The sequence below is a fragment of the Trichosurus vulpecula genome, chromosome 4 (assembly GCF_011100635.1).
Source record: "Trichosurus vulpecula isolate mTriVul1 chromosome 4, mTriVul1.pri, whole genome shotgun sequence".
NCBI classification, from domain to species: Eukaryota; Metazoa; Chordata; class Mammalia; order Diprotodontia; family Phalangeridae; genus Trichosurus; species Trichosurus vulpecula.
Genome location: NC_050576.1, coordinates 81,527,593 through 81,541,158, shown reverse-complemented (window position 1 = coordinate 81,541,158; position 13,566 = coordinate 81,527,593). Strand labels below are relative to the sequence as shown.

Here is a 13,566-nt window from a genome sequence, read left to right as displayed (position 1 = left end):
TGTGTATGTTTGTATATGTGTATATGAAAATATATACATATACATACAGAGAGAGAGGAAAGTAAAGAGAGAGAGAGAGACAAAGAGAAAGGCGGGACACAAGGAAAAATCTAATTTAGATACATCAATTACTGATGTGGCCAAGAAACAGGACTTTCCTCTACTGGTATCTACCCATTTGGCAAAATATCATCTAGTATTTACTACTGTATTTACATACAATATATGTCTGTATGTACATATATATGTATATACACATATAATAGATATATTATCATATATACACACATCTGTATATGTATATATATATATATATATTCATGATTCAGATTTGACATTCTTAGTAACAGAATAAACCCCATCCATTAAGCAATTTTATTCTTTCAAAGAAAAGTGGTTGTTTCTATGATTGAAAATTATTCCAATTTTGTAACAATGAGGTTTATGTTAAATAAACCCACATTACTTAATCATATAATGCAGAAAACAATTTGTTTTCTGATGTAGATGAATTAAACGATATTCACCTGAAACATCAAAAAAGGTTTCTGCCCGACCAATCCCTGCAGTGCTAGTGGCTTCACATTCATAGTAACCTTCATCTGACAAGGTAACTTTTTCAAAGTCCCAATTCACACTTGCTGATTCTCTGAAAAAAAAGAAAAACTTCCCAGTAACTATTAAAATAAGGTAGAAAAAACCCACAAAATCTAAATATGTAACAACTTTATATATCTAACTTCTGAGCAACATTTAGAAAGTAAAACTTTTTATCATAACTCTGTCAAGATAACAGATTGCAGAGAGGTGCTAAATATTATTTTAAACTGTACTTTTGATCTTTGGGATCATGTTTACTATATGAGGTATATACAACAAACCTCAATCAGAATGATAAAATGATAAAACCGGGAAAGGCATCCATCAAATATTCCTCCCCTCTTCTTGACATTGTTCTTCTCCTCAATTAACTTTGAGAAAACTCTCACACAGTCTAGATCTATTCAAGCATTCACATTAAAGGGATGAAAATTCAGAGCCTACTTCAAATCTAGAAAATATCATTTTTGTTATAAGAAAGGTCAACACATTTGAGTAAACCAACCAAAGTTCAGCTGGTGTTAAACCCACTGGACCTCCCTTAGTGAATAAGATGTTTTTGTTTTGTTTTGTTTTAGAGATGGCCTTTAGAAATGAGAGAAGCAAATGTAAGCACCCTTAATCCAGACTCATTATCTGCTGCCTCCTCCCATAGCATGTCAAATACACAAGAAATATGAAACTTCATATCAACAACAGTCAGAAAACCTTGAATAAATTACATATCAGCAAATTAGAGGGAGCATGCTATGGTAGAAAGATTGATTGCTAGATTTGGACTTGTCAAAAGACTTGAGTTTAGACCCCATCTCTGACACTTACTAATTAGGTTGCATAGGATAGTCACCCATGCTCTCTGCACCTTAACTTCCTAAACTGGAGAATAAAAGAATTAGACAAAATTCAAAGCTAATTCTAAAGTCTCTCTAAAGTCCATCTCTAAATCAGTGATCCTGATCCTGAATCCCACTACTTGATCCTGAATCCCAGCGTATTTAAAAGCAAGGCTCTGTTGTGATTCCTAGATTGTCCATTAAATAAACTCACCTCTCTTTAGCTTCTCTCATGCAAAGAATTTATTAAAACACTCAACCAGAACCTATCAATTCTCAATGACTCAGAATTATAGAAATGAGGGATTAAATATTTATGGCTTTATTCCCAGAGATGCATTGGAATTGATGAGTTAATATCTACACCCAAAGTGCCTCTGTCAAAATATGCTATTTAAATCTGAAGAATTCTTATCATTTGGCTACATCACTCAGTTATGTAGTGTGAATATTTGACTTCAATAGTCATTTATGTTACTAGATCATTAAGTATGAAATTAAGTAAATAACCAAGTCACACTATATGAAAAAGCACTGACAAATTATGCAGTTTATTCATCAAAGCAAGGAAAATTTTACAGAATGATTAATGAATGTCCCTGCCATTACTTTTCACTTAAACTCAGCCCCTCATAAAAGAGGGCTATATAATCTAATATGGCCAACTATTTACAGTGGTTTATAGAAGCTATTTATTCTATATTCAATTAGCAATGCTAAACTTACATAAGGCATTATTCTTCAGTTTTCTTCTAAAATATACTGTTTTATGGTAGGAAGGAGGAGGGGAAATCTTTTCCTTATCTTTTCCCTAAATTTCTCCTCTTCGCTGTCAGTTTTTAAATGCTTGTCTGATTTTTCCTAATTAAATTCCTTATTTTGGTTTGCGTTTCTCCCATCCAAAAATGTGTTCCTCACTTGAAATCAACAGCTTGGATCATTGCCTACAAGTACATTTTGCCTTACTGCTTCAGAGTAAGAAATACTACATTTTGGAGAAAATTTGGGGCCATACCAGGTGAGTCCTTTTTATTACTACAGTGTAATTTTTTAAAGGAAGTCTAATGTATTTAATGGGTACCAGATGTCAATGGACAGTGATCTATTTTCACAAAGAAGAGATTCTGGTCCATGCCTTGTGATATTTTTATATGAAGTAACCATATGTGCTCCTTTGTGTCCTTATTTCATTCCAACAACATCACCTAACGAAAGAATAACTATGATTATACTGAAACAGGGCATTAAAACAGAATTTACGACTTTACCATACCTTCCCTTGGGGGAAAAACTGCAGTAGAATAATGATGCAATTAAATTCAGATTTCCTTAATGACATATAGCTTTATATTTGATAATTGTTACATACTTCAAGTACTGGTTCACTCCTAGTGTCACCCCATTTCTGACAAAACGTAAAGTAAAAGGCAGAAGACTCTCTACAGAACAGGGAATAGAGCCTGGCTGAAGGTAGTATCCTGGAGTTTTCTTGGGCATTGTAACTTTGGGAGCATCTGGAAGAAGAAAAGCAACCCATTATACATGAAAAGACCATACTAATTCTGACTACTCACTGATATTCATAAATGTAATTGTGAAATTATCACAGAAAATTGCTAATAATCCAATCACTGACATCCTGAAAACGTCCTGTTAAAAACATTTCCTTAAAGAGTCTAAACCCATAAATTTGCAAACATTTCCATGGGGCCATTTATATCCATCTAATCCCAGAGACTGCAAATATGGCACAATGAAGATATCAGAAGATTATATATGAAAAAGCCTTAAGGGTTGTCCTACTTCCACTGATATTAAATACTTACTAAATTCATAGCTAGTTGAATTGTATTTTTCAGTTATTGTCCTACATAGCATCACAACTAGAGAAGCCAATAATTCTGAACAGAGAAATAATTAGCAATTTGGTGCCTAGGGTAGATGATATATCCAGGGTACTAAGTAGCACCTCTAGGATAAATAAAACAAAATAATCCTTCTAATGAAATTTGTAATATATTAAGTGAAAATAATTTAAAAGTAATTAAGACAAAATAAGTAGGACAAATAAACTGCTATAGTAGTTCACAGATGGGTGTCATAAAAAACAATGCATTCCATCTAATAATGTCTTATTTCCAGAAACTGCAATGATCACAGATTGAGAGCTGTACCACACCTTAGACGGCCTTACAACCCTCTCAATTTACGGATGAAGAAACTGAGTCATAAAGGAGTTAAATCACTTGCCCAGGGCCACACAGCTAGTAATGTATGAGACAGTATTCAAACTCAAGTCCTCCTAACTACAAGTCTTACACTTTATCCACTATATCACTTAGCTGGTCTCAAATCAATTTTAGCTAATTATTCTTTTTAACGAGGTGGTGAGCAGCTCAGTTTGAGTTGCTTCTATGCTGCTAAAGGAGTGCCTATGTTGTCAAAAAGTAAATGTAAAAAATGTAAATATCACACAATATTTTTAAATCTTCATTTTAAATTGTGTGATCTCTAAATTTTTATGCCCTGAGCCAAGAGCTCTGGTTTGTCAGATCCTGGTTATGAATCTGCTTCTGTATTTCTGTCAACTATGTTGCTATTTAAAAAACAAAGGTTGATCATTAAGATTTAAAGGTATGATTGGATTGATTCAAGGACAATTCTGCAGTCACATAAGCGAAAACTGCTTACATACAGATAAATTGGTAACATAAGCTGGTTTTACCATACAATTAATAATCCTGTGAACTTTGTCCCCAATTAACTGAGTCCACAGTCATTCCTGAGCTTCTCTGTTAACTGAACAAAATCTTCAATTGTTAATTGAACAAATAAACAAAAAATAGCTAAGATCTGGAATTACACATTTTAATCTGAAATACACATAGTAAAACTGGACAATTTAGGCTAAACCATATTCTTTGGGGTTAGTTTGATTATTTAAATCCATCAAATTACTCCATAAATGTCAAGCAGACTCCATTGCATCGTGAGTAGATTCTATTTAAGCATTCAACAGGGGTCATGGGAGATTCTAATTTATAGATATGGTGATAGAGATAATTAAGCCAAGTGACTAATACATTAGTAGTAGAAATAACTTTAAATGCATAGTAACTAATTCCTAGTCTACTAATGTTCTGTAAGGCAACTTTACTGCATTAATTTATTCACACACAAATATTCAGAATCTTTAAGAATGACTTACCTGGGACAATACTAGAGAATGACACACTTGAAACTCTTTGGAAAAGATAATCATCCTTATCATAACCTGTTACTTTAAGGAAAAAAGCTTCATTTGGTGGAATGAAGTCAGAAATGTTCCATATGCCATAAGGTTTTCGATCTGGGTAATATTTAATGGGAATAGTTTTAAGAGGATCTCCAGAGATACTCAGAAGTTCAAGACGATCCACTCTGGCTGGAACAGCTATCCCAGAGGTATTCAAAAGTACATATGTAGGTACACCTACGAGAAGAAATATTTATTTAGGAAAGCACTTCTTTTGTACTGTTTTGATATAGAGCTTTGGCTTTTGCTATTAAAGGAAAGCAGGGAGGGAACAAGCATTTCCAGAGTGCCTACTATGTGTCAGGCACTGTGCTAAGCAATTTACAAAAATTTTATCATTCAGTCCTCACGACCACCATGGGAGGTAGGTTTTCCATTGAAGAGACTGAAGTAGACAGGGGCTAAGTGACTTGCTTAGGGTCATACATGTAGCCAGGCCAGATTTAAACTCAGGTCTTCTTGACTCTAAACACATCACTCTATCCGCTGTAAGACACATACACACATATGCACACAGACAGTGTGTGTGTATATAATACACATCTCATGCATGTATATACATACATTTACACATATTCAAATACTCATCTGTCTAAATGTATATCTATATGTATGATAAAATATATAATATGGATGTTGTCATATTTATATTTACTTACATATAATAAAAAGCTATATGTGCATATTATGCATGCATATACCCATATTCCCATGTATACATATGTATAAGTATGTACACATGCTTATTTAATATATAAAGTTTGAATATGATACATAAAGAGTTTATACTGCCAACTATTTCTTAAAGATAAGTATCATTTTATTCATTCTATCTTTGATCAGAAAAACTATTTAGAAAATCCAGTATAATCATTTTTTATAATACTTTAAACTATTAACATATTTCTAAAAAAATAAAACATAAATGTAATACTTTGTCATAGAGGTGACTACATGAACATTTTGGAAGATTTATGATTTTTATTCAACCTGCCGTAGCCACAATGAAAACAGCATAATGGTGTAAGAAATATTGTTAATTTTGTGCTTTATTTCTAGGCAGTATAAACATAGTCTGAATTTTTGCGGATACATAAAAAGGCAGAGTAAGCCAGAAGGATTCAGTTCCCCTCTGTGAACACAAATGACACTGGTATATGTTTTTCATATGAATCAATGTTTTTTGATATGAGTTAAAAATGTGCCATTAGCTAACAAAGCCAATGGTAGCTTAGGCTACATTAAGATGGACATAACCCATAGGAATGAAGAGGTAACAATGCCCTGGTCTGACTACTTCTGTATTATTGTGATCGATTTTGGATGTTGAATTTTAGGAAGGACATTTAATATGTAGAAAGGCCTTGATTTCTTACTATTAGAGGATAGGCTGAAAGAACTGTAGCTTTAGTTTGAAGAAGTGAAAACTTAGAAGGGAAAACATTATGCTGAGATCACTTCTGATATTAAAATTCTGTGATTCTATTATTTCATTACTCATATATATGTCATCCCAATGAGAATAAAACTATTCACATGCAACAAATTATATGATCAGACTATGTAGATCAAGAAAGTAATCATTTGGAGAGGAAATGTGCAAGTTATTTTGTATGGTATTCCTATTTTTTTCGTATTATTTAGAGCTGGCAATGACTTCAAGTTCATCTAATTCTATCTCCTCATGTAATAAAAGTACACAATAATATGGGAATGAATATAATAACCAAGAAACACTTTCAATTTACATCTCTATGTCAATATGAGGAAAAAAACATACAAACCTTGTACTGGTCTGCTAACTGTTTTTTTGAAGTCCAGTGTTGGTTTTCTTGAAAAGCCAGCTCGGAAATCAATAGTACTTAGGCCAGTAATGCGAACTGAGTGTCTTCCATTGCTAGATGTCTGAAAAACATGGAATGACAGACTATATCAACAATTACTAATTATTTGTAGAATATTAAAGCAGTGACTATGGCTTTAAAAACGGGAAATGTTCTTTTACAACAGGCACCAAAAGATTAATACTTTTAACTGTATATTTTGCAGATAACCTCAAAACTATATACCAACAAGTATTAGGATTCTCAGGTTCTTCCATGTGATCTGCACTGGAAATACCATTCTGTATTTTGAAAGTTTTTTGGGAAGAACTGTCAGAAAAAAAAATACCTACGTGTGTATACACACAAATACATATAGTCTGGCATGGAATAGTTTGTCCTGGGTGAATTATTACTCCTTAATTCACTGGCTGTTTTTGCCTTCTATGTGTTGCCTTTTCCCCTCCCAGATTAATTTTTTAACTAGGTAAAAGAGGTCATTCTTTGCCTCATTTCTTACCAAGACTTAATCACTGAATGGGCATTGCCTCAGACAAAGTGAGACCTGGGAAAGACTTAAAAAGGCTTAAAAAGACCAAGGGCTCCCACTGCATCCAGGGCCATCTCTAGTCATCCTTATCTACCACTGGACCCAGATGGCTCCAAATGAGACAGTGAGGCTGGTGACTTCGCACAGCCCTGCCTCACTTAAATCCAATTCACTTGCAAATCACAGCATCACCTTCCCAATGTCATGGTCCTCTTGGAGAACAAATGACAAACAACAAGAAAAAGAAATGGTGCAATAAAAATAGAACACAAGAAGGGCAGGAAGCCGTCTTCACTTTTACCAAGTGTTCACTTTTTAAGTGTAATTCAGGTAAGTTTACCAGGCACTGAGAACTCACACACACACACACACACACACACACTCCTATTCTCAGTGCTTAGTAAACTTACATGCATAGATAATATACGTGTGTGTGTGTGTGTGTGTGTGTGTGTGTGTGTTTATATACATATACATATATATTTCCCCTTCCCAGTGCCTGGTATATCTACCTGAATTAGACTTTAAAAAGTTGAGCACTTGGTAAAAGTAAAGGCTGGTTCCTGTTTTTTTTTATGTTCTATTTTTATTGCACCATTTCTAATTTAGGGAATAATCATTCACTCAGGACTTCTCTGTTGACAACACCCTGACTTTGAAATTCTTTTCACCCTTGCATTTTGTAACAATGCACTATCCTAATTCACCTTCTACCTTATGATTTTTTGGGGCTGTTTTCTTCCTCCTCCTGACCTCCAACTGTAAGCTTAACATTAAGCATTCACACCAAGGCTCCATTTTTGATTCTCCACTCTTCTTTAGTCTTTCTTTCTCATTCAGAAAGTTCATCCATTCACTTCATTTCAAACTTTTTTCCCTTTTGCTGAATTCAATTCAAGGAACATTTATTAAGTATTCATGCCATTCAAACTACTGTGCAAGGCACTGGGAATGCAAAGACAAAAATGAAACAATCCTTTCTCTCAAAGAGCTTACATTCTACTGAAGACTACTAAACACATGACTCCATTTCTGTCCTCTGGCTGGAGCTCCCATCATCTTCTGCATACAATTCACCAGGATCTCCCATTAGTACTTCAAACTAAACATGTACCAAATGGAACTCATTATCTCCCTCCCACACCTTCCCCTACCCAAAAAGAAAACTAACCTCTCTCCTATTTTGTTATCTCACAGAGATTATTGTAGGAGCCTTTCACTTGGGCTGCCTATTTCTGACCTCTCCTCAATTCAGTCCATTCTACTTAATATCAACATATCAATGCTTCTTAGACAGAACTTTTGGTTCTAAGTCCCATTAAATGTTTTTCAATTTCTTATTCCATCAATTCCCTGGCTTCTTTCCAAAGTCATTTCTAATTTGCTTCCACCTAATTAATGAAAATATATGTGTATGTATATGGATACAGATATATATATATATATAAGCATATACACACATGAATACATATATACATGTATGTGTGTATATATGTGTATATAGACACATACATACACATATGGACAGGGAAAGGAAAGGGAATAAGCATTTATATAGTACCTATTATGTGTCTGGAACTGTGCTCAGTGCTTTTACAAATATTAGCTTATTTTATTCTCACAACAACCCTATGAGGTAGGTTCTATTATCACTGGCATTTTTTCAGTTGAGGAAATTCAGGTTCGATAAGTTAAATGAATTGCCTAGGATCACACAGCTAGCAAACGTCTAATGATGGCTTTGAACTCAGGACTTCCTCATTCCACAGCCAGTTCTCTATCATTGGTGCTATCAAACGTCAACTCCAAATTAAGAAGGAGGGCAGGGGAGGTGAGTGAAGGGGAGAGGAGGAGAGGGAAGAAAGGAAGGAAGGAATATGATAGGTAGATATATAAACACACACACACATATATATGTATATATATATGTATTCATATTTCTTATAGAAATTGACACACAATATAGGATACATTCTAGGATTATCTACCAAAAAATAAAAAATATCAATCTACATATAAAAATTTTAATGTATTTATAATCATCTACCAGAATTTCTCCAATGTTTGCATACGGATTAAAGGAATAAATTATCTGATACCTTTTTTAACAATGAATCTATTTTTTAAAATAGATACTTATTTTTATACACACTTACTATAAAAGTGCATTTTTAAAAATACACACCTATATAATCTACACAATCTACTATGTGTAAGTTTTAAGTGAAAATGTATTTTATAACATATTTTTTATAAATTAAGTTTTTATAAACAATGTTTATAAACTGGTTATTTCTTTTTCTCTTTCCTTTTATTTCATCTCCTTCTCAGTTACTCTTATTGACTACTATTTTCAGAAATGAGTCAGAGGAGAAATAGGAGGAAGTGCTGCCATTTTTTTTTTTTGCCAAAAAACGACAGAAAATAACATTCTACAATCTTCTCCAACAGACTTTAAGAAGCTGAGATTCTCTATTATGTTTGACTATTTGATTAGTCTACAGGAATATGGGTTTAGAAACCACACCTGTGATTTCATTGGTATAAGGAAAATGCTGATTAAGAAACTATTATTTGGGTCAGCACTGTCTCTGCAAGTTACAATGACAGATAGCTGGGGGACATTATGTGATTTACTCAAGGTCACTAAGTCAACATGTCTCAGCAGTAGGACTTAAATTCAGTTTTCCCTAACTTCAAAGCCAGTTTGCTATCTACTTTTCCATGATTACTCTCTCCCAGGTAAATACATAAGAAATTTTCATTCAATTTGACAAATATTTATTAAGCACATGCTACTATTTGAAAAGTATATCTCAACATCTGTTATGTTAACTTAAATCTTGCTGTCAAACTTTATATAAACAACAGTAAGTACTTTGGAGTAAGGCCAGAGAATTAGATAGAAACTTAGGTTGGTTTGTAATTAAGATTTTGATATTCTTGACTCCTGTCTTTTAGTTTTGGTGAGATCAAAGTGCTATGTCAGTAGAAAAATATTTCATATCAACATTAACGTGAAAATATGAGAGGGGAAAAACAGCCCTTAGGTAACAACGTATTAGACACCCACATTTTTTTTCATTCCTCACTGCCAGCATGTGAAGTTACTTAGAACTGCCTTATACTAAAAAATGTCTTCATTAAGCAGGCAAATAAATTCACACAATAGATAAAGAATGGAAAGACATTTCTGTAAAGTGATAAAATTTAAATGAACTATTTTATAAGGGGTCATTAGATCTTCATCCAGGATATAGACAAGCTCTAATTTAATAATAAACTTAATAGCCATACTGTAAATAGGAATCTTTATCACACCCCACAAAGACAGGCAGTTAAAAAAATGTTCCCGAGTCAATATATTCCTTCCTTATCATACATAATTAAGTGGAGATATGCTCACTGTGCTATCCTGTTTCCTTCCCAGGCAGCTAGATGGCACATTGGAGATAGTGCTGGGCCTATAATCAGAAAAATCTGAGTGCAGATAGGGCCTAAGACACTTAATTAGATCCCTAGTGTGACCCTAGGTAAGGAACTTAACTTCTGTCTGCCTTAGTTTCCTAATCTGTAAAATGGGAATCATAATACCACCTATCTCACAGGATTGTCATGACAATCAAGTGAAATAATATCTGTAAACGTTTAGCACAGTCCCTGGCACACAGAAGGTACTTAATAAATGCTTATTCCCTTCCCTATTCCCTTTTCCTCTCAGTGAGGGGTGGACAGACATGGAAGTGGCTATAGTGGGAGGAAGAAACAGAAGAGGAAAGGGAAAAGGGTGAAAATGTGTGATTTGTGGTGCCAAGTCTTCTTCATGCTATTAATCACATAAAATATTCTCCTTAGAAATATTATACATAGGAGCTAAGATTTCCAAGTTAGTCCATAAAAACTTTTTAACTAGTAATGCAAATTAAATTAATTGATTATTTATAATAGTACAGTTAGTATATTTTTCTGAGAATTGGCCTGAGATTAAACACAATTTACAATAATTTTTCCGTTAAAAAATTAATTGTTTATATCAACTCACAAATGAAATTTTAGTATGCTAGCTATTTGTAAATTAGAGGTTTTCTGTATGTTTGCTTACATAATACATCTAATGAAAACTATGGATCTGATTAGACTATCTAGCACTTTACCAAATACTATTTTAAAGTCATATAGCTGTCTTTTATAGATCAGCCCAACCTTCCAACTTTATGACAATCGAGTAGGTTAAATGAAAATGACATATAGATATTTCTATCTGTTCCCCTTTCCTTTCAAAAAGTCTTAGTATAAAATAATTATTAGAGATGCCAAAGAACACAAAAATATTCAATAAACTGCCAAGCTCCCATCAAGGGAAATTTGCCTGGCAAACATTCCTTGGGTAAACCAACCAACAAAGGTTACATTACAACAGATTTCTTTAATATCAATGAGAAATTTAGAACTTTCCCAAATGTTAGAAAACATGTATTTCTCTCCTATTGCTAAATATTATTATATAAAAATAAAATTGAAGATCAAACATTTTCTTGATTTGAGGGTAGGCAGATGGTGTAGGTATGCTAAACCCAGAATTAAAATGTGAGTTCAAATCCAACCTCAAATATTAGCTGTGTGACCTTTGACAAATCACATAACCTTTGCCTTAGATTCTAATCGGTAAAATAGGGATAATATTATAGCATCAACTTTCCAGGGTTGTTGTGAGGCTCAAATGAGTTAATATTGGTCAATTACTCAAAGTGCTACATTGGGGCAGCAAGGTGGCACGGTGAGTAGCAGCCCCGGAGTAAGGAAGACCTGAGTTCAAATTCGGCCTCAGACACTTGACACATTTACTAGCTGTGTGACCTTGGGCAAGCCACTTAATCCCAATAGATTTGCCTACCCCCTCCAAAAAAACCCTCAAGAAACAAAGTGCTATGTAAATGCTACTTGTTATTGCTATTCTTAATATTACTATTTTGAAATGCCCTTCTGAATTAGTTTATTTAAAAATTCACTGTGAGACAAGGGGGTGGAGCCAAGGTGGCAGCTGGAAAGCAGGACCTTCCTTAAGCTCTCCCCCAATCCCTCCAAACACCTGTAAAAATGGCTCTGAACAAATTCTAGAGCTGCAGAACCCACAAAATAGCGGAGGGAAACAGGTCTCCAGCCCAGGACAGCCTGGATGGTTGCCGGGAAGGGTCTATCGTACCATGCTGAGAGCGGAGGGCAGCCCAATGTGGGCTGTGCTGGGACAGACCAGACCCTGAGTCAGCCAGCTGAAACAGGCCTTGGGGCCATGAAACAGTGAGCTGTGGCAGTTAACCAGACTACTCAACCCACAAACACCAAAGAGCAGGTTAGGAGGAAACTGCCAGATTGAGTTCAGAGCGCTCTGGCCACCAGCTCTGGGGGTGGAGGAAGTGGTGCAGCTGCGGCAGTAGCAGCAGCAGGAAGTGCCTGAGGCTGCTTCCAGAGCACCAGCATCAGCTGCTTCCCTGAGTCCCTGGCTCACATGGTGGGAGGAATCTAGCGGCAGATCAGAGCAGGAGTACAAGGAGCACTTTGTGGGCACAAAGGTGGATTCTCTTGCTGTGCCCTGCTTGGATATGTATTGCAGTCCTGGTTGGCACTTCTTGGGGGAGGAGCAGCACTGCTGTGACAGAGCCTGGGGTGACAGTGGAGTAGAAGTAGCTCTGAAAACAGCAGTGCTTGGACCCTAAAGCTTGGGATAAAGTACTCTCTACTCTACAAGCAGTCATACCCTGACAAAAAGCTCAAGGGTCTACTAGTTGGCTGGGAACATGAACAAGCAGTGAAAATGAACTCAGACTCAAATTCAGACCCAAAGTCAAACTCTAGATTCCTTTTTTGGTGACAAAGAAGACCAAAACATACAGTCAGAAGAAGTCAACAAAGTCAAAGAGCCTACATCAAAAGCCTCCAAGAAAAATATGAATTGGTCTCAGGCCATGGAAGAGCTCAAAAAAGATTTGGAAAAGCAAGTAAGAGAAGTAGAGGAAAAACTGGGAAGAGAAATGAGGGTGATGCAAGAAAACCACGAAAAACAAGTCAATGACTGGCTAAAGGAGACCCAAAAAATACTGAAGAAAATAGCACCCTAAAGAATAGACTAATCCAAATGTCAAAAGAGCTCCAAAAAGCCAATGAGGAGAAGAATGCCTTGAAAGGCAGAATTAGCCAAATGGAAAAGGAGGTCCAAAAGACCACTGAAGAAAATACCACCTTAAAAATTGGATTGGAGCAAGTGGAAGCTAGTGACTTTATGAGAAATCAAGATATTATAAAACAGAATCAGAAGAATGAAAAAATGGAAGAATGTGAAATATCTCATTGGAAAAACCACTGACCTGGAAAATAGATCCAGGAGAGATAATCTAAAAATTATTGGACTACCTGAAAGCCATGATCAAAAAAAAAGCCTAGACATCATCTTTCAAGAAATTATCAAGG

General features: G+C 34.9%; 1 protein-coding gene across 1 annotated transcript in view; it reads right to left on the bottom strand.

Moving 5' to 3' along the window:
• The window catches only part of HMCN1 (hemicentin 1), a 523,850-nt gene that overhangs the window by 300,718 nt on the left and 209,566 nt on the right, over positions 1–13,566 (bottom strand). The window contains exons 7-10 of the mRNA XM_036757836.1: positions 6,513–6,633; positions 4,642–4,905; positions 2,803–2,947; positions 528–649 (exon numbers count right to left, since the gene is read on the bottom strand). Coding sequence (XP_036613731.1) covers positions 528–649; positions 2,803–2,947; positions 4,642–4,905; positions 6,513–6,633 — 652 coding nt within the window. The remainder of the gene's footprint in view (positions 1–527; positions 650–2,802; positions 2,948–4,641; positions 4,906–6,512; positions 6,634–13,566) is intronic.